At 39.9% G+C, this 19,692-nt stretch overlaps 2 protein-coding genes across 2 annotated transcripts; one reads left to right on the top strand and one right to left on the bottom strand.

The window, feature by feature from the left end:
* The first annotated feature begins 3,138 nt into the window (after nucleotides 1-3,138).
* LOC110964680 (Y+L amino acid transporter 2) lies at nucleotides 3,139-11,905 on the top strand. Its single transcript, XM_022213477.2, has 9 exons — nucleotides 3,139-4,049; nucleotides 5,653-5,778; nucleotides 5,850-5,994; nucleotides 7,337-7,460; nucleotides 7,669-7,772; nucleotides 7,853-7,949; nucleotides 8,088-8,237; nucleotides 9,838-10,021; nucleotides 10,303-11,905. The coding sequence occupies exons 1-9, from the start codon at nucleotides 3,530-3,532 to the stop codon at nucleotides 10,395-10,397; spliced, it is 1,545 nt and encodes a 514-aa protein (XP_022069169.2). The 5' UTR covers nucleotides 3,139-3,529; the 3' UTR covers nucleotides 10,398-11,905.
* Nucleotides 11,906-14,497: 2,592 nt separating this feature from the next.
* On the bottom strand, nucleotides 14,498-19,602 carry wu:fc46h12 (uncharacterized protein LOC568958 homolog). The gene is made up of 8 exons (XM_051953618.1): nucleotides 19,401-19,602; nucleotides 19,156-19,263; nucleotides 18,985-19,061; nucleotides 16,813-18,886; nucleotides 16,192-16,300; nucleotides 15,404-15,514; nucleotides 14,977-15,055; nucleotides 14,498-14,879 (listed from the first exon to the last, which is right to left on the bottom strand). The coding sequence occupies exons 4-8, from the start codon at nucleotides 16,908-16,910 to the stop codon at nucleotides 14,788-14,790; spliced, it is 489 nt and encodes a 162-aa protein (XP_051809578.1). The 5' UTR covers nucleotides 16,911-18,886; nucleotides 18,985-19,061; nucleotides 19,156-19,263; nucleotides 19,401-19,602; the 3' UTR covers nucleotides 14,498-14,787.
* Nucleotides 19,603-19,692: the final 90 nt, after the last annotated feature.

Below are 19,692 nucleotides of genomic sequence, written 5' to 3' on the forward strand. Positions count from 1 at the left end.
TACAACAGCTAAACCAGCACAAAAATCACTGAAAGAGACTGAAATTGGTCACTAAGCAATAAAAAAGGACCTCAGAAGACCATAAAGAGACCCAAACAAACTGTAAGAGCCAAAACGTGATCTCTTAAAGATGCAAAAAAAAAAACACAAAAAGACAAAAATGTGCCTCTGTTGGCCTATTCTGTACATGATATCTGTTAAATTTACACATACATTTCTAAATTTAGGCTGTTGAAATACAATTGACTTGGCGCAATAGACACAAGTCCTTAAAATCATTGACGAAACCCATAAAAATTCATCTTCCTGTGTCAGTGTTGCATGAAAATAAACCATTCCTGCTTTATAATGGCTTCGATGTAACTCTGCATTATTGCTTTCTCTAGAATGTGTAGAGCTACAAAATCCCTTCCACACTCACTGCAGTTTGAGCACACCGGCTCACCTACAACAGCTCGACCAACAAAAAAATCACTTACAGAGACTGAAAATGGTCACTAAGCGATAATAAAAAGGACCTCAGAAGACCATAAAGAGACCCAAACAAACTAAGAACCAAAATGTGACATCTTAAAGACACAAAACAACCACAAAAAGACAAAAAAATGTGCTTCTGTTGGCTTGTTCTGTACATACCGGGCTTTGCAAAAGTTCTGTTACACTCGGTTTCATGATCTTTAGAGACGTTTACATGTCGGAGTGAAAACTTCCATTAAACAAACTGAAAGTTCTACCTTATAGGTAGGTGTTATTAATACAAATTTGTTCTCCGGTCAATTTGTATCAAGATGGAAGTCAAAAGAGTTGAGATATCTGCTCTCCTTCATACTGGCCACAACAAGTCTGACATAGCCAAACAGCTGAACATCAGCCAGATGACCGTCCACAGAGTCGTGGAGAGGCTCAAGAATGATGAAGACCTGAAAGATCTTCATGTAAACATCTCTAAAGATCATGAAACCGTGTAACAGAACTTTTGCAAAGCCCGGTATGTGTTAAATTTAAATTTAGGCTATTGAAATATAGTTGGCTTGGCACAACTGACAACAGTCCTTAACCCTTTACGCTTCAGTGCGTAGTAGGTGTACCACCGGCGGTACACCTACTAATTTGCATAGGAATTTCAAGAATGTCCGACGGCTGCAAACGCGATTATACAAACACTATACGCCGATGGAAAGCTTAGATTCTCATGAATCCGCCGGTATAAACCACTTTCAGATGTGATTACCACAGCGGGTGAGAAAAACACATTTGTCCGACAAAAACAAATATTCATCCATCCGTTCTCTATACACGGCTTCAACGTACACAGCGCGACTCACATTTCCGGGTTCATTATTACACACAGAAAAAAAGATTCCACAAAACACGGCCATAATCCAACCTTTTACATCCAGATGACACAAGCCAGTAAACTATTTTGTCCAAAACATGTCCTGAAGTCGGTATAAAATCCACGAATCGGTCGTTTTCAAGGAAATGTACCTCGCGATGTGCGTCCAATATTCCCTGTATTTTTCGTCATTTCTTTTTATTTAAAAATAGAATATTAGCGATTTTTTGGACTGAAAACGGCTGGAATTGACTGAAGCTTAAAGGGTTAAAATCATTGACGAACCCCCTAAAAACTCATCTTCGTGCATCAATGTTGCATGAAAATAACCCATTCCTGCTTTTTAATGGCTTAGAAGTGACTCTGCATTATTGCTTTTTCTAGAATGTGTAGATCTACAAAATTCCTTTGACAGTCATTGCAGATTGAGCACACCAGCTCACCTACAACAGCTCAACCAGCAAAAAAAAAAAAATCACTTAAAGAGATTGAAGATGGTCACCAAGCAATAAAAAAACAGACCTCAGAAGACCATAAAGAGACTCAAACAAATACTGAGAGCCAAAACATGATATCTTAAAGATGCAAAACAACCACAAAAAGACTAAATATTTTTATATTTGAACTGAACAAACACACCTGACTTGACTCGGCACAAGTCACTCAATGACTAAACCCCAAAAAACTAATCTCTGTGTATCAAACTGCTAGCCTAGCCATGCTACACCCATGTTTCTGACGGCACAAGGGTCTAGGGAAGCTCGACAGGGAGGGAGGCGGGCTAAAAGGTTGTCTATCAAATCCCTCTGCAGCAATTGGGGAGGTATACAACCAATCAACGCAACGAATAGGCTGACGTAGTTCCGAGAGCACCGGCGGATTGTGGCTAAGTCCCATTAGCTTCCCAACCAGCGGAGCCGCGGAGCCAACTGGTATATTAAGGATTTGCCATATCCCGTCGGCATAAGTCCAAATACGTTTTTCTTCTCAATGAAACACTTCAGTGCCGTCTTTTGTTTATCTTTCAAGTTGAATTTTAGCTTCAAATCTTTAAGGGCTGTGGCCAAAGCCGAGTCGAAAGATAACTGTTTATTGTGCGCCTGTTGTTTCTGTCAGAATTGTCACGCCTCTGTCGTCACTTCGTTACGCCCGCCTTCTGACTCTACACTTCATGGTGATTGGTCCGGCCAGTTTTAGGAGAATCCAGCCTCGAGCCTTATGGAGGGTAACTAGACCCTCCCTGGCAGAGAATTAAATTCGTTGCCGTGGGTTGTCTAGCGCGGCTAGGCTATTAAACTGCCTTAAAGAGCTGGAAGATGACCAAGAAGCAATAATAAAAAAAAAAACCTCAGAAGACCATAAAAACACACAAAACAACCACGAAGAGCCGCAAAATGACCTCTTAACGACACAAAACAACCGCAGATGAAAAACAACCTGTGTCTAGCCAGCAGCTCGGAGCTTCTGCGTGTCGGAGCCCGTGGGTCCATTGTCTCATAACGTTCATAACAACCTGTCAGAGCGACTGATGGATAGTGACAGCTGCAGCAGTCTCCGTGAATGAAGCTGTGCCTGATGACAGCGCACATCTCGGTGCATTTTCCATCAAACAATCTGCTAACTGTGTCCTGTATATGGGCTCTAAGGGCGCTGAAGGCTAACTGGGGGCAGGAACGAGGTCTGCTTGGCTCTGAAAATAGCACGGGGGGGGAACATGAGAATGCGGTTCGCCTGGTGCTGGAAAAACACCCGCTGCGGTTCGTGCTGGCCTGCAGGGATTGCAACATCGACCGACTGTTGCTACCTCTCAGATGGGATCTCACTGATGTCTGACAGAGTTCAGAGAAGAAGAGTGATTCTACATGTTAATAGGGACAGACGGACATATTGATCTTCTTGAAAACAGGTTAAGTTCACTTTTTGTCCTTTGTAGACACTTGTTCTGGGGATCAGAAATGACTTTGTACACTTTAGACACAGGCAGTGGACCATGGAGAAGATACAGTCAGATCCGTGACTGACCTCTTGTTGAATTGTGGACTTCAACTTTAACTGAGTGTTGTTCAGCTTTTATTCTTCACTTTGGACTTGTTGATATAAAAGGAGAAAAGTTCTAGGTCAGTAATATAAATGTGAGGGTGTTGTGATGTTAAATTTCTGCCCTGTCGTCTCCACATCAGCACTGCTGGACCCATGGGAGACCTGAGTCAGAAGATTGGGGTCATGTCACAGACAATATGTCCGAGTTCACAAGCTCCATCTGAGGAGGACTTAAAGGCCCCAAATGGTGGCAAAGTGGAGAAAATGCAGATGAAGAGGGAGATTTCCCTCATCAATGGGATCTGCCTCATCGTGGGCAACATGATTGGCTCCGGGATTTTTGTTTCACCGAAAGGCGTCCTCATGCACAGCGGCTCTTTCGGCCTGTCGCTGCTCATCTGGGCTCTTGGAGGCATCTTCTCAGTGTTTGGAGCTCTGTGCTACGCAGAGCTGGGAACCACCATCACCAAGTCTGGAGCCAGCTACGCCTACATCCTGGAGTCGTTCGGAGGCTTCCTGGCTTTCATCCGCCTGTGGACGTCCATCCTGCTGATAGAGCCAGCCAGCCAGGCGGCGATTTCCATCACCTTTGCCAACTATCTACTGGAGGCTTTCTACCCCACCTGCCAGCCGCCGTACGACGCGATCCGCCTCTTAGCTGCAGCCTGCCTCTGTAAGAAACCCTGCTGTGTGTGTGTGAGTGAGTGTGTGAACTGAAGCTGAGCATTACCCAGAATAACAGACTACAAGAATTAGTCCGTGAATAAGATATGATGTAGAAATTGCATCAATATTTCAAGTCCGGGTTGATGTTTTTAGCTGTAAATATGCATACATGACAAGGACGGTTTAAAATCTGGGCCGCTGCAGATTGTTGTCGAAAGATACAAGCATGAAAGCTTCGATTTACTACTTCCTACACTGTACAACAAATAAAATAAAATTACAATCTGTGAAAAAAAACTAAATATCTGGCGGCAAGGGTCAGAGAAAAAATATGTTAAAAAACAATAAAATTCAGTAACAAAAAAATGTTAAATTAGTTATAATAAAGACAAATATCTGTAAAATAATGAAATTACATTTTTTTGGCAATTTAAAATGAGTTGAAAATAGTGTAATTTTACAGTCAAATGTTGTAAAAAAAAAACAAGTCCGTATTATTAAAAAAAAATCTGTTGTGATGTGGACATTGTTCACAGTTTATGCTTTTTTATGTTTAATATGCAATTAATGCATTTTTCTGTGATTTTACTAGTCATCTCTAATATATCAAAACAGGAAAAAATCTGTTAAATAGCAAAATTTCCCCAGTTATGTTAAATTACACACAATATCTAGTAGTCATAGAAAAAAAATATAAATTTACATGTTGAATGGAAAAAATAAAATAAAAAAAGTTGTATAAACTGTGACTAATATTCACATCAAAAATCAGTGTTTTTACACAAATAGCTATTTGTTCTTTCATAATGTGCGACCTTAAAATTACAGTTTTGATATTTTACAGATATTTGGCTTCTTTTCTCATTTTTTTTTTTTTTAAAGCTGTCTTTGCAGTATTCCACCACTTTTTGACATGTTTTTTCTGGCATCTTTACTGACAGGTTTTTTTTTTTTTTACAGTGTATTTAATCCACTGTTACTGCTTGTAATTTTCCCCTCTGATGGTAGCATCTCTGCTTGCTCTCCTAAATCACCATCAGAGCCTTATTAAAATACTGCTAAAGAAAACCCAACCCAGAACCAACACGTTAACTCTCCCTCTGGTAGTCACATTAAATCCAACTGACTAAATATTCTTTAGAGTTGAGTATTAGTGCTCCGTGTACAGCAAGACATTAGTCAGAACAAAAGATGAAGTGGCACATTCACTGACACATTGCCCATGTCTCTGAGTACCAAACTCAATAACCTTTAGAGGAATTGACATCAGCTAGCGTTAGACTGTCAGTCCTGTAAAATACCGCTGTGGTTTATGGTCTGGCTTTGTGCTACGAAGTCTGCAGCCAGCAGAAGTGGTATTTAGGTGAGAGAGTCATGAGTTTCTATGCCCTCATACTGAATGTGACACAAAGACAAGTCCGTTAGCTCCTAAAATTCAGTTGTTAAAAAATGAATTCAGCGTCGCATCCTGAAGTATTTCTCATTGCCTGCTGTGCAAATTCAACCCAACACAAAAGCAGAAGCTGCTCCAGAAGCTCTGTTAGTCCCTGTTTGTATAATTCTGCATCTTAGTTGTGAGGATGGCTTATTTATTGCTTTGTTTTCTCCAGGTATACTCATCTTCATTAACTGTGCCTATGTGAAGTGGGGCACTCTGGTCCAGGACATCTTCACTTACACCAAACTCATGGCGCTCTTCCTCATAATCATTGTGGGAATCCTGAAAATGTCTATTGGTGAGTGAAAATGAAAGAAGAACTCATGAGAGAAAGCATGCATCACATGCTTTGCATTTCTCTTCACGCAGGACAAACAAAGAACTTTGAGAGTCCATTCGAAGGCTCCTCCACAGACCCTGGAGCTGTAGCTTTGGCCCTTTACTCGGCCCTGTTCTCCTACTCTGGCTGGGATACTCTCAACTTTGTCACGGAGGAGATCCAGAATCCAGAGAGGTGACCCACACAGACATGAAAACACTCTCAGGCATGTGTTTGACCTGATTTTACTTCCTCCATTTGGCTCACTGATTGGATAAGTTTATGACTGACATGCCACTGAGAAGATTGAACACAGGTGCTGAAAATGGGTACTTGGAAATTGTACAAAAACACGAATAAACAACAAATGTTTTTCCGAAATGTTCTCAGTTTGAATCATATATTAATATACGCTTCATTTAAAGCTGCTAAGATAAACACTTTTGTAACAAAAATGGCTCAAAAGGCTGTGCATAGGCAAAAACAGAAACAGAAAACATCACCTTTATAAACTCCTTTTAGCTAACGTTTTTTAGTTTTTCTGTTTCCAGCAACTGTTTACAGCAAACAAAAAACAAGACAACTAACTGTCCATTATCGAACAGTGCACTGGTGAACTAGCATGTTAGCATTTAGTAGCTAAAGAGGCAGAAATTGGGTTGAGAAGGTGGTGGAGACCAAAAACTGAGATATAAGACAGCAAATGGATTTAGGTCATCAGGAGGACAGAAACATGATTCAAAATAAAGTCTAGAGTAACTTTAAAGGTCACAACAAGTTACTTTCGTGTTTGCAGCTTGTCCCAAGGTAGATGGAATATACATTAGTGTAGGTTTGACACAACTTTAGAAAAGAAGTATTAATTGGCATGCCAACATTAAAAAAATACATGAAAATCAACTGTAAAATTACTGTTTTAATATTTTGCTGATATCTGCCTTATTTCTACTGGGGTTTTTTGTTGTTATTTTGTTGAGTTTTTGCAATATTCCATCATTTTTAAAGATGTTTTTGGAGATTTTTTCATGTTGAAATTAAATGCTGAAACATCTCTTGAGCTGTTTTTGTCCAAGCCACATGTAAAATGTGTGTCTGAAGAAAGGGAAAATGGAGTATGGAGGCTGGAATTTCAAATTGAGCAACAGGAATCTTCTATAAGTTCTTTTTGTATTTTTATTTGGATGGGACAGTGTATATTAATGAACATACAATCTCATAATAGTGTACACAAGGTTGCAGTAACTACGCTGGATTTAGCACAAGGCTAACCACCATCTGTTGTCTCACACATAAATGAAATCGTACAGGGACACAGACTTATAAAAAAACAATATAGGAAAACAAAGACAACAACAATTTAATACTGATCAGGTTAAGCCTACCCTAAAATGCTGCTATTTTAGTAAAGTGCTTTCTAGGCAAAGCCTGTCATAAAGTGTAGATAGTTAAAGAGTCTGTTTTTAAAGTGCCTAAATTTAAAGTGTTTGTTGCCATTTTTCATTGAGTCCCTGACTGATCTGTGTGGATGTTGTTGTAGAAATCTACCCCTGGCCATCGCCGTCTCCATGCCCATGGTGGCCATCATCTACCTGCTGACCAACGTGGCGTATTATGTGGTTTTAGACATGCCTTCTCTGCTGTCCAGCGACGCTGTTGCTGTGGTAAGACACAAATAGTCACCTGAGAGAGAGATGATTTACTCTGCTGCTAAACTTAGGCCTGTTCTACTTAGAAACGGTTGACCCAAGACGTGACATGAAAACAAGACTGCTGAAATTGAAGCAAAAGCAGTTTGCATGATGCCAGTGTAACAGTATGAGGCACTAGTGAAGCTCTGCTGAAAACATATCTTTGTAATAAACCCCGCAGACATTTGGAAATGCAGTCTTGGGTCCCTTCAACTGGATCATCCCTGTTTCAGTGGCCATGTCCTGCTATGGGGGACTCAATGCTTCTGTCATCGCTGCATCACGGTAATAACAAAACAGTTGCTGACGTTGAGCTCATACTGAGAGTAATTTTTCACTAATCTTCCACTTTTCTGCTCATGAAGGCTGTTTTTTGTTGGAGCCAGAGAAGGTCACCTCCCCAACAGTCTGAGTCTGATCCACCTGGAGCGCTACACGCCCGTACCTGCACTGCTTTTCAACGTAAGAAACAAACAACCGCAGACGTATCCCACATATTCACATCTGTGCTGCTTCAAAGACCCAAAAACATGTCTACAAGCCGTCACGATGCAGGTTCTGTTTAAGTGATTCTGTCCTCTTTGTGCTGTGTGGCTGCAGGGATTAATGGGCCTGATCTTCCTGTGTGTGGAGGACGTGTTTCAGCTCATCAACTATTTCAGCTTCAGTTACTGGCTCTATGTTGGTCTGTCTGTGGCCGGACTCATCTACCTGCGCATCACCCAGCCGGACAGACACAGACCTGTCAAGGTGTGTTTTTTCACCACAGACATCCATATATTTACATGCAGATTATCAATCATCCGTATCAATCATATCTGCAATATATTTACATGTATACTGTTATTATTTATTTTGTACTTGGGTATTTCCATTTCATGTTACTGTATACTCATACACTATACTTATTTATTATTCTTCCATTCAGCTACATTTATTTAACATTTTATTCACTTTTAAGATGAAGATTTTACACAATGGATATTATAGCAAGCTTTGACAATGCAACACATTGTTGAAGTTCAAACCAGTGTTTTCCAACCTTTCTTGGCTTCTTACAAAAATCACTGCAATCAAGAACACATTTCAGATGTCTGACTTGGCAATAATTCCAGTATTTTTTTCCCATCTAAACTTCTTACATGGTTTCGTTTCACCAAATGATCCAAAGCCTCCCTCAAAGATTAGAGGAAAAATACAAGAACTGAAAACGTATTTGTCCTGCAGATTTATCTGCTGTCCCTGTGTATAAAACTGGATATAAAGTAATTCAAACCAGCAGCAGCTCCACAGTAACATGCTGTTGACACACCGATGACTTCACTAATAATCTAATGATCAGTCAGAGGGACCAAACAAGGACTTTAACTACATTTGCTGATACTTGCTACTTAAGTGGGATTTTTCATGCAGGACTTTAACTTGTAATGCAGTATTTTTACTTGCTGTAATGATACATAAAGTATCCGAATACTTCTTTGACTGCTGTGCACTGAAAAGAAAAGAGTAGCGTTCATACACAGCCCTGGATCAGGCGTGAACTAACCGTGACGTCACCCGTTGGTTTCAATGCCGAGAAAATGAAGCCCGGATTTTGCTACTTCCTGGTCGCCGTTTTGGATTTTTTGGAGCCAGTGACGTAAAAAGCGTCATCAAACAGACTGGACCGGAGAGCAACTAGGGGCAGGATTGGCTGAGGACTCTCTTATCCCGCCCACATTTTACCACAGAGGCTTCTGTTGCTGTCTATCCAGTATAGCCACGCCCCCTGGCTCCACCAACTTTAACGATTTATTTAAAATTCAGTATTAATTTATTTTAAGATCGGTCACCTGATCTCTCATTTTGACCATGAAAACTAACAGGAAAAAAAATCCTGAGCTGTAGAAAATCAGTCTATCAAATTTTATTTTTTCCAAAAATGAATTGGGGTCTATGGAGCAAAAGCTTTTTGGAGCCAACCCTAGTGGACGGCGTGATATTGCAAGTTTTTGACACTTCCGGGTTGGCTTCAATTTTGGAGCCAGATGCTACGTCCATCTTTATATACAGTCTATGCCCTGGATCTGTAAATACGGAACAAAGTGGTTCAGACTGATTCATACAACATCATGTTTTTCAAAGGAAAAGGGGGGCAGGAGGGAGGATAAATCTGACACCTAACAATCTAAATACACAAACTAGCATCTTTCTTCAGAATCACAGACTCCACCTTTAAACAAAGAAATAAAGAAGGTATTTCCATGTGCTCTAAATGATCAGCCTCAGGAGACAGTCTGGTTGTGGCTTGCACCATTATTCTGAATGTAAACGTGTACATTTAACCACGTTTGTCTTTTCGTCTCCACAGCTGACCTTGTTCTTCCCCTTCATCTACTGCCTGTGCAGCCTGTTCCTGGTGATCGTCCCTCTTTACGGAGACACCATTAATTCTCTAATAGGAATCGGCATCGCGCTGTCTGGGATCCCAGTTTATTATGTCGCCATCTATCTGCCTGAGGAGAGGAGGCCCAAATTCATACGCAAACTAAACTGTAAGGCTCAGACTCAAACAGCAAAGATACTTTCATATTTCTGTAAGCTTGTTTTCATTTTTTTTAGAATGTAATCGTCTGTTCCTTACTGGCTTGATTTGAGATCATTTAACAAAGCTTTTGATTTCTTTGTTTATTACGCAGCTTTTTTTTTTTTACCCAGATTGCCAAATATCTGCACCACATGATTTAGATCAGTTTCAAAACACATTACTAATCATGTTGGATAATCAGTCAGCAGAAACTGACCTTCCTTCCTTCCACCTCTGTTCCTCTTCCAGCTGCTGCCACCAGATACACCCAGATGTTGCTCTACTGCTGCCTGACGGAGTTTGACGTCGAGGAGGAAACAGAAGCAGGAAGTAAAACTCAGTGAGCTGCAGACGGACTGAGTCTGAGCTGAGGCCTCGGTCCTGGAGAACATGGCCTTCGGCAAATCTCACAACATTTGTGAGGATCACTTGTGCCATGTCAAGTTCAAAAAAGGCCGACGTGTCAAATGACTCACCAGGAAGGAGCAGATGAACTGTGGCTCTCTCCAGTGTACACTTTTCTACAGACGATTATCTTCTATGAGGATTTGAATGGAACTATTTACAAAACCTGTAGCTGCAGGTCACAATTTATTTATGAGTGGCCATATTGTTTTGTTTTTTAATTAAATCTTATGACAACCTTAAGTTTGAGGAAGCATGTTGAATGTAATTATTTATCCAGGGACATTTTTACATGTTCATATGTGAACAGTTGTCCAAATGAAAATGGTCAATGTTAAGCTGATGCTGTTAAAGTTATTGTTGTTTCACTGAGTTTGCATATTATCTAAACCTTTGCATTCACACTGAGTGTATTTACTTTGACCACTTTAAATTAATCAACCTTTAAACCCTCAGGTGTTACGTTGCACTTATCTGACTGATCTGAGCAGTTTGTCTGCAGGCTCTGAGCCGTGCAGATGTTTTTTTTGTATGTCAGAGCAGGTTCTTGGAAGTCAAACACTCCCTGTATCCTGGTATGAAAATCCTCATTTGCCTTTAGCAAGCAGCTGTCAGACCAGTTCAACTCAAACTAACCTCAACTGCTCCATCTACAGGAGAACTACATGAGTACAGAAGCAAACTATTGGTGCATTTGTAACCCGCAGTCGGAGAGAGTTGGACTGAGACTTCCCAGTGCTTCACTTTTTATGTCACATACATACAGTTTTGACCTTTAGCATTTATTTTCCGAAAACTATAGATTGACAGCATTTAAATTATGAGATTGTTTCATTGCATTGAAAGCAACTCTGAGTCTGAGCACTTTACCAGCTTAATACTTTTCAAAAATGAAATCCATCCATCCATTATCTATTCACAGCTGAATCCTCACTAGAGTCATGAGGGGCTGGAGTCTATCTCAGCTGACTTTGTCTATCACAGGGCTACATATAGAGAAACAATCACACTCACATTCACACCTGCACACACTTTAGAATTATCAATTAACTGCAGGTGGGAGGAAGCGTAGAACCCAGAGAAAACCCCCACATGCACATGGAGAACAAGCAAACACCTTGCAGAAAGATCCCAGGGTCAGGGTGAGAATTTGGGATCTTCTAGCTGAAAGGCGACGGTGCTAACCACCAAGCAGCCCTCAAAATGAAATGTGCCTTTGTTTTTTTTGGTTTTCTTTTTACACATGTCAGGTTCAGTCAAACACACTGGATTTACACTTGTAACTTCTGGCCTTCTTGACCAATGTGTGCTTTGTTTCTCCTTTTAAAAAGTTATATTTTCATATGAAACCCTCTTTAGCTGGCATGAAATTGAACTTTCTCTGTTGTAAACACACTTTGTTTCGTTACCGTTTTGTATTTGATTAAACTGCAAAGATTTTTTTTGCATCAAACTGTATTTGTGTATTATTTGTGAACGTGTTCTGTATTTGTTGTTCCAACACACAGCATCTCTACAACAGAATTAATGTAATTAAACAACCAAGTACCCACTATATAGGAATGATAATGAACAGGTGGACCAGAAATTACAAGACAGTAATGAGTCACAGAGTAGTTAAGAATCTCAACCTCCCTGTAGAAAGATGTCCAAGTCTTTAAGGGCGTAGAGAAGTAGGTTATTTTGGCGGACAGGATCATGTTGTTGGACCATCCAGATGTGTCTGGAATTAGATTTTTACAATGAAATGGTGGACTTATGGATATTTCAGTGTCATTTGAATAAAATTGCATTTTAAGGTCTTTTATAGTCACTGGTCAAAGTTAGTTTAAACACAAGACACTTTGTGCTCCAAACAAAAAGGATGCACACTCAATGAAGGACCAAGGATCCCTGAACCACCATTATACACACCAGTGAGCAGTGGTTCCTAACACATCTCTGGGGGTCATCACATGGAAACCTCCGTTCAACGGTGTTTCACCTGTTTAGTCTCACAAATCCTCTAGGAGGCTAGGTGGTGAACTCTGGCATCCCAGATTCACCCCCTCTAGTGCCAATTCACACTGCTGCTACATAATCCAAACAGCACTGCCACGTTCAACTGACACAGGCCGATTTAGGAGATGCTCCAGGTAGTGACCAGTGCTGATGCTACCAGTTAGCTAGTACAAGATGCTGATACCTAGTGTCAACTGCTAAAAAAAAAATGACAAAGAAACTACACAAAAAGACTCTCCAAATCCCTCTAAACGCTAATGCTAGCTGCAAGACTAGCACCATGTCCAAAGCAAACTTACCACTGACAAAGAAACTATACAAGTCAGCTCACCAAACTTGCCAGTGCTGCATGCTCATCGCTAATTGCTAAAATACATCACTACTCCAGCCAAGCTCACCACAGACAGAAAAAATACAAGCAGACTTTCTCTAAGATGCAAATACCAGTTGCTAACTCATTGCTAATGCTATCTAACAAGAAAAAACAAAAACAAAAAAAAAACAAAGACACCGCCACTACCTGACACCACAGACTCACCTGAGATGACGGCATGGTCCCAGAGAGGCTCTAACAGGCCACGCCCCCACCTTATCTCGTCTTCCTCTTCCTGGATCTCTGCCGATTGGGAGAGAAAAAAAGAAGGCGGGGAAAGTTCTCCCTCACCCCCCAACGATTATCATTTCTGCTAATCCACATCCTCTGACTAGATCTCAGCCACATCTGCCATGATGCCATCTTCCTCAGACTCTGCCCCTGCACTCCGAACTCTCTCAAAAGTGAAAAAGCTGACCCAGCAACAAAGCCCCTACACCCCACTTCAACTGGGCGAGCTCTGGTTCTCCATCCCTTCTGCCCAGCTTCTGTCTTTAAATCTGCATATCTAGCCTTCTTCCTCTCATAAGCTGCCTCCACTGAATTATCCCACGGGACTCTCAATGAAATGCTCTGTCTTGTCCTTCACAGACCTTAAAACAACATCTGGACTAAGATTAATACACACTGTTTCTTGGGGAACAACAAGCTTTCCTCCTAAATCTACATGCATTTCCCAATCACAAGCTCCTACCAGGCGGCCATGCCCCTGCCTCCTTCCTGACTTAAGGCCCTTATCCTTCTCCATCTCTCGAACAAATTTCACAACTAACCTCTCCTTGCTAGAACCTCCAGAATTCACCTGCTTTCTCCTCTCTTCAGTTCCTGCAGCCAAGCTTCTCAGCACCTGATTACGCTGCCATGTATACCGGCCTTGTGATAAGATAATTCTACAACCAGAGAAAATATGCTGTAAGCTTGCAGTACCTGAGCACAGCGGACACGATTGGTCCTCATCTACCCAGACGGTTGTCAACACGTCGTATGTTGCCCCTATTAGAAATTTAACACGGCTTTCTTCCATACGCACTGGAAAAAATGCCCCTCTCAAAACAAGAAAAATAAACTTATTCCAAGGAACTTTTTACCTTGAAATAAGTGAAAAAAACTGCCAGTAGAACAAGAGAAAAATGGCTTGGTAAGATTTCTTGAAATAAGATGTGATATTTAGAATATTGAGATCTTAAAATTAGCTGGGAAAACTTAGTTGAAGCTGTATTTTACCAGGATCGTCAAGCTTAGGTGTCTTAACCCTCCTGTTGTCCTCATTTACGGCACCAAAAAATATTCTTCTCTTGTCTGAAAATTAAATTAGGAGGTTACATGAAAGCAAAAATCTATTTTTGAGTGAAAAACTACTATTTTTTTTAGAACGTCTGGCTTATTTTAAGACACCTAAGCTTGACGATCCTGGCAAAATATAACTTAAAATAGGTTTTGTTTGGAGCTTTTAACAGCAGTTTAGTGCAGTACTTGAGAAAAGGCTCTTAGTAACTTTCAGCCACTGAAGAAAATGATAATAAATGACATATTTTTTGAAGTCTGTTTTGCTGAAACTCTCACTATATTTCTACCTAATGGAGCCTGCTGATAGTCTGCCACAGTAGTCTGTGTTATGTATATTGGAAAAACACGTCAACAATTCAAATGTCTAGGGAGGGTGCATTAATGTCAATATGGTTTATTCAGTTTCAGTATTTCATTCCATTAATGTGAAACAAACATTTTATGCCTCATAACTGTTTTTCAACTGATTTTGGAGAAAATATTGAGGAAGTTTCATTGTTTTGTAAAAGAAATTGTGAAATAATTTTTAAAAAGTTACTAACAAATGGTGACAGTGAACATAAAAATAAAGAAAAATGCATTATTAAGAACTAATTTTATTAGTTTTCACAAAGATCTCCTAGTTGTTCCTCATATTAGAACACATTTGGATCCAGCAGTGTGTCCTCCTATGACAGGCTGCAGTTTGCCGTATCAAAGCCGGGACAGATCCACTTGTTGCTGAACTGTTTGTAGCCCTCAGCGTCAATCAGTTTGCTTCCTACGCAGACAAACACAATCAGATATTTCATGTTAACAGCATGATGAGAGTCTGAAGATAAAATCCCAGTTATTATCCAAACAGAGAGACCATTTACCGTCCATGAGGTTCTGCAGGCTGCAGTAGTTGGTGCTGTTATCGGCCGGATCGTTGGTGAATTCAGACACAGCTTCTCCCTGTTTGTCAAAGTCAGTGAGTGAAGCTGATTAACATTACTGATTTTCCCCTTTAATTCAATGAACATTTCTCCTCACTGTGTCACAACATCACACACACACTTCCTGTGTGCTTGTTTCAAAGATGCATTGAAGCTATTTTATCACACAAAGAGTTAAATATTCAAAGCTAAAACTTCACATTCTGGTTACTTTGAGTAATTTATATACATTTCTGTAAAATGTTGACTGGCATGTTTGAAGTCTGTAAAGTTTAAGACCTACACTTGGCATTCACTTGAATTAAGTAACATATAAAATAAAACTGATGTAAATTAAAGACGGTTATTCTAGAAAAATCCCACTTACAGTCACTTTGCAAACGGTGGACTGCTCCAGAAGAAACTGAAGGTCGCTCAGTTTCTTGGTGTTCGGAGACGTGTGCGTGGCTTTGATCAGGTACGGAACTGAAGACACAAGCTGACAACACATTTCAAACTTAGTCCAGTCTGACAGGAACCGGGTTCAGTCAATCAGTAATGAAAACATGAAAACAGTGATACATATTGTGCACTGCAATGCTAGTTTCAGATCATTTTTAAAGCGTATTTCAAGACAACAGTCAAGTCATGTCAGGCCAGAACTATGATGATGTCCCACTTCAAATGAGAATTAAATTTTTTTTTTTTAACTGCTGCAGTATTACCACAAGAAGATAAGTATTTCTGGTAAGAATATTAAAAAACAGTTACAACAACAACCCAGCAGTGTTTTACTGTTTTACTGTGTCATACATAAAAATAGAGGCTTAAATGCTACTTTTTAAAAGAAAAGGAAATCATATACACAAAAAAAAGTTCAACTGAAAGATATTTTTTGTCCCTCGGTTCTCATGAGGATATGATCTGTTAATTTACCAACACCATGCACACCTACAGGAGTTACAGTTAGGATTTCAAGACAAGTATATTTATAAACCATGATATCTGCTTTCAACAACATTATAAAGATTCATGAGTGTTTTTATGGTGCATTTCATACACAAGCTTCCTGCATTCACATTCTGATTTAAATTATGGTGACAATATGGATTCCTCGTATAAAAATAACATTATTGTATACTGCTTTTGGAAAGAGATGAATGAGATGTTTCTGACCTCATACGAGCACTTCTCTCCTGCATACAGGCAGCTCTGCCTGATCTGCCAGGCCTTGATCTGGTTCACCAGCTGTCCTTGGACATCGCTGCATGCGATGCCGAACAACCTGTCGTGCAGAGAAACACAAGTTTGCTTTATTAAAGTTCAGATAAAGGCTCATGCAGTATTTAAAATGCAAAACAAATGTAATTACAAAAAGGTGAACTTTTCATATCAGCAAAGAGACTCTTAAACTTTCTCACACTCCCCACAGACATGACTAATGCGAGTCTCGTGAGTTTCACCATATCAAAGATAACAAGCAGGAAAAATTACACCGCACAGAGCTTTGAATTCAAAGTACCCTGTCTAATGTGCACTTGACCTTTTCATGCTTTTCCAGGAAGAGTTTCATGCAACCAAACAGCACCATAAAACATCCTCTGTGTCTAACCAATAACATGCTGCTGCTGTTCAGAGCAGATGTAGCTGCAGCTGGATGTTAAAATCAAATCACACAGTTTTACACTTTAAGAGACAGTACACTTCATACACCGATGAATCCAACTAAAAGAGCAATAAAGACTCTAAATTCTTCACCAGTATCACACACAAACATTCAAAAAAGATCTACAGTACCATTTGACTTTGCATTGTGAGGTCCGGTCAGCCAGGGAGCTGGTCAGTGTGGCCCCCAGAACCAGAGCTGCAGCTACAAGCAGGATTCTCAGGTCCATGTTGAACAGTGAGGTTCAGTGTCCGGGATGTGTTCGAGTCTGCAGACGTCTCCTGAATGTCTGCTCAGACTGTGCTGAGGGCTTAAAGTGAAGTACATGGGTCATGTGGAAAAAGAGGCCAGTAGAACATTGGCTATCACGTGGTACAGGAAGAGAGCAATGCATAGAGAAAGTTATTTTTTACATCAATTAGACACAGCTACTTGATCCAAAGGAACATCAAGGTATGTGTATCAGTTTCATGTTTAAAATACAGCTGAGTTTTTCTCAGTACAGATGAAGAGTTTTGAGATCCATTTCACACTGTTTGCAGTCACTGCTTCAACTGAAGATAGTTTAAAAGCCTGACGGCGTCATTATTGCAGGAAGACATTGACCTTTGAGGTGATTCTGGTTTTTATTTTAGCTCCACATCTCAGACACATTTTCTGACACACAAAATCAAACGTTTGGCATTTCTTTGTTTAAATGTCATTTTTTCAAACAAGTGAAGAATTAATTAGAAAGGCACCATTCACACCACATTTCAAAGAAAAATTTCGTCTCCGTTGAAGTCCTTTTAAGTTTGTAAGACTTTATCTTTTTCCTCACTTTTTGCTGCCACTATTACAGTAAAACTGTGTCAAACCTTTTTCTGTTACCTCTATTTTTCTGCAGCTGTTTTGGATAATTCACAAAAGTAGGACAATGGAAGAACACATTTTTCTGTATCTTTTTGATGTCTTCCATATGTCAAGGAATATCTTTCAGGAATTTATTGTTTAGACAAAACCTCCATTATGAGGTCTGGACACTGAAAAGCTGCTGTGTTTATCTGAAGAGGTGTACTGTGAATTATATCAATGAATTATCACAAAATAAAAGAAACCGTATCCAAAATAGTTGATTGTAGCCTTTAGTACATGGAGGCGGTGGATATCAAGTAGGTCAGACTTCAAGTAAGTTGAAGGAGAACTACAATTTTACTGTGTGAGAGAAAGTCACAGCTGTACAATGTATTCTATGAATCCGTAGAGCGTTTTTAAATATGAAATTAGAATTACCACCAACTAGTGACATTGTTTACGTCCATGTTGCTAACCATGTTACTAACGCCGCCTCTCAAATTGACATCTTCCATTTTCTTGACTTTTATTACTTTAAACTGAACTAAAAACTCTAAGCAGCAAATACAATTCCAGCTCACCACCAGGAGCATTGCGTTCACTGGATCTCTTGAACAGATTCTTCTGCTATCAGGCTGACATTCAGCTTTTTGTGCGACTCTCTCCTCGGGCTCAGCTTCACATTGTGTTTCTATCTGCTGAGCAGCTCTGCTTTCACTGTTTTGCAATTTCTGCTCCTGAAACTGAGAGTGAGTAAAAGTGAGTCTTTAGTACAAACTACAAACACAAGTTTATTTCCGTTGCTTTAATATAATAGTGGAGGATACAGCAGCTCCAAGTCATTCTCCTGTCACACGGTATATTGTCACAGCTGACACCCTGCTGTCTGTCAGAACCCCTACTGGGCAGCTGAAGTTCAGGGCTGACGGTTAGACTTCATTTGCTGCTGGGAAGGTCATCACTCAGAGCTTATAGTTGCTCGCTGCCATATTTATCTTCAAAAATTCACATATTGCACCTTTAAGATGTAGACATGTTGAATTCATTTTCACCAGCTCTATATATTTCTGCACCGTCACCTCTCTGTGATGAAAAAGTTATTACAAAGTCTCAATGCCCTCTTTAAAAAAAAAAAACACAAGACAAAACAAAAAAAACAATGCAAAATTTGACCATTTCGGTACTAAAGAAAATAATCTCATAGCAAATATAAGAGACATAACTTGATGTAGTCTAATTTTTTAGTCCATCTTATAGCGATACAGAACAAAATACTCAACAGAAACTTATAAGTGTTCAGACTATGGTGTTGTTCTTTACAGTAAGAGTGAAGTTTGCACCTGGTCGAATCCGCAGGATGGTTTGACGGATCTGAAAGACACACATTTTTATAAACCTGTTATGTGCAGGCACTCAGTTGAATTTTAATCTCTTTAAAATTTATTTTGTGAACGAGGTTGGTGAGTTACCTGGCTCATAATGAGAGCAAGTGTTTCTTCACTTGGTTCCTGACTGGTGCGAACAGCTACGTCAAAGAATGCCACGACTACAAAATAGATAAAAAGATGCATGAATTCAAAAACTATCAAGATCATGTTAGACTTCAAGATGGGCCCTACTCTGCAATTAAATGCACCTACTATTGTTTGCTGATCCAGCCCGGGTTGTGGCTTCTGTTGACGGATTTATCTCTGTGAGAGTAGTAGGCATCATGGTCGATATACCCGTTGTAGAGAAGGAAGAAGACGCTGGAGAAACATAAAGACCACAGTTTAAACACGGGTTAACTCACCACAAATTGTAACTCAACACATTTACAATACAGTATTCACATTAAGCATAACCTCCTTTAAAATTTCCATTAATAACTGAGGGTTCTACTCACTCGTCTGTGCAGCACATGAGGCCAAACATCCAGCGAACAGGACGAGCAGCAGCATGTTGAAGCTTTATTCCAGAAATACTGAGTGAAATCCACTGTGGGAAAGTGTCTCTTCTGCTTCTGTGGAGCTTCAGACTGCTTTTGTTCAGTATAATGAAAGGACGCCCTAAAACTGAGGGTGTGGCGTGAAAGCAACAATTCAAATGTCTGTACATGATAGTCTGAGTCAGAACAACTGGAGGTGAAAAGGAAAGTAAACAAAACCCTGAAATATGAGGAAGCAGAGCATCTTTTG

Source organism: Acanthochromis polyacanthus, chromosome 9, assembly GCF_021347895.1.
Source record: "Acanthochromis polyacanthus isolate Apoly-LR-REF ecotype Palm Island chromosome 9, KAUST_Apoly_ChrSc, whole genome shotgun sequence".
Taxonomy (NCBI): domain Eukaryota; kingdom Metazoa; phylum Chordata; class Actinopteri; family Pomacentridae; genus Acanthochromis; species Acanthochromis polyacanthus.

Bases quoted from the DNA above. Each gene is read 5' to 3' on its own strand.
- LOC110964680 (XM_022213477.2), top strand. From the start codon at position 3,530: ATGGGAGACCTGAGTCAGAAGATTGGGGTCATGTCACAGACAATATGT. The intron at 4,050-5,652 runs GTAAGAAACCCT...TGTTTTCTCCAG, and splicing joins CTTAGCTGCAGCCTGCCTCT to GTATACTCATCTTCATTAAC. The intron at 10,022-10,302 runs GTAAGGCTCAGA...TTCCTCTTCCAG, and splicing joins ATTCATACGCAAACTAAACT to CTGCTGCCACCAGATACACC.
- wu:fc46h12 (XM_051953618.1), bottom strand. From the start codon at position 16,910: ATGGACCTGAGAATCCTGCTTGTAGCTGCAGCTCTGGTTCTGGGGGCC. The intron at 15,056-15,403 runs GTAAGTGGGATT...TTTGACAAACAG, and splicing joins CCACCGTTTGCAAAGTGACT to GGAGAAGCTGTGTCTGAATT. The intron at 14,880-14,976 runs GTAAATGGTCTC...TTGTCTGCGTAG, and splicing joins CCTGCAGAACCTCATGGACG to GAAGCAAACTGATTGACGCT.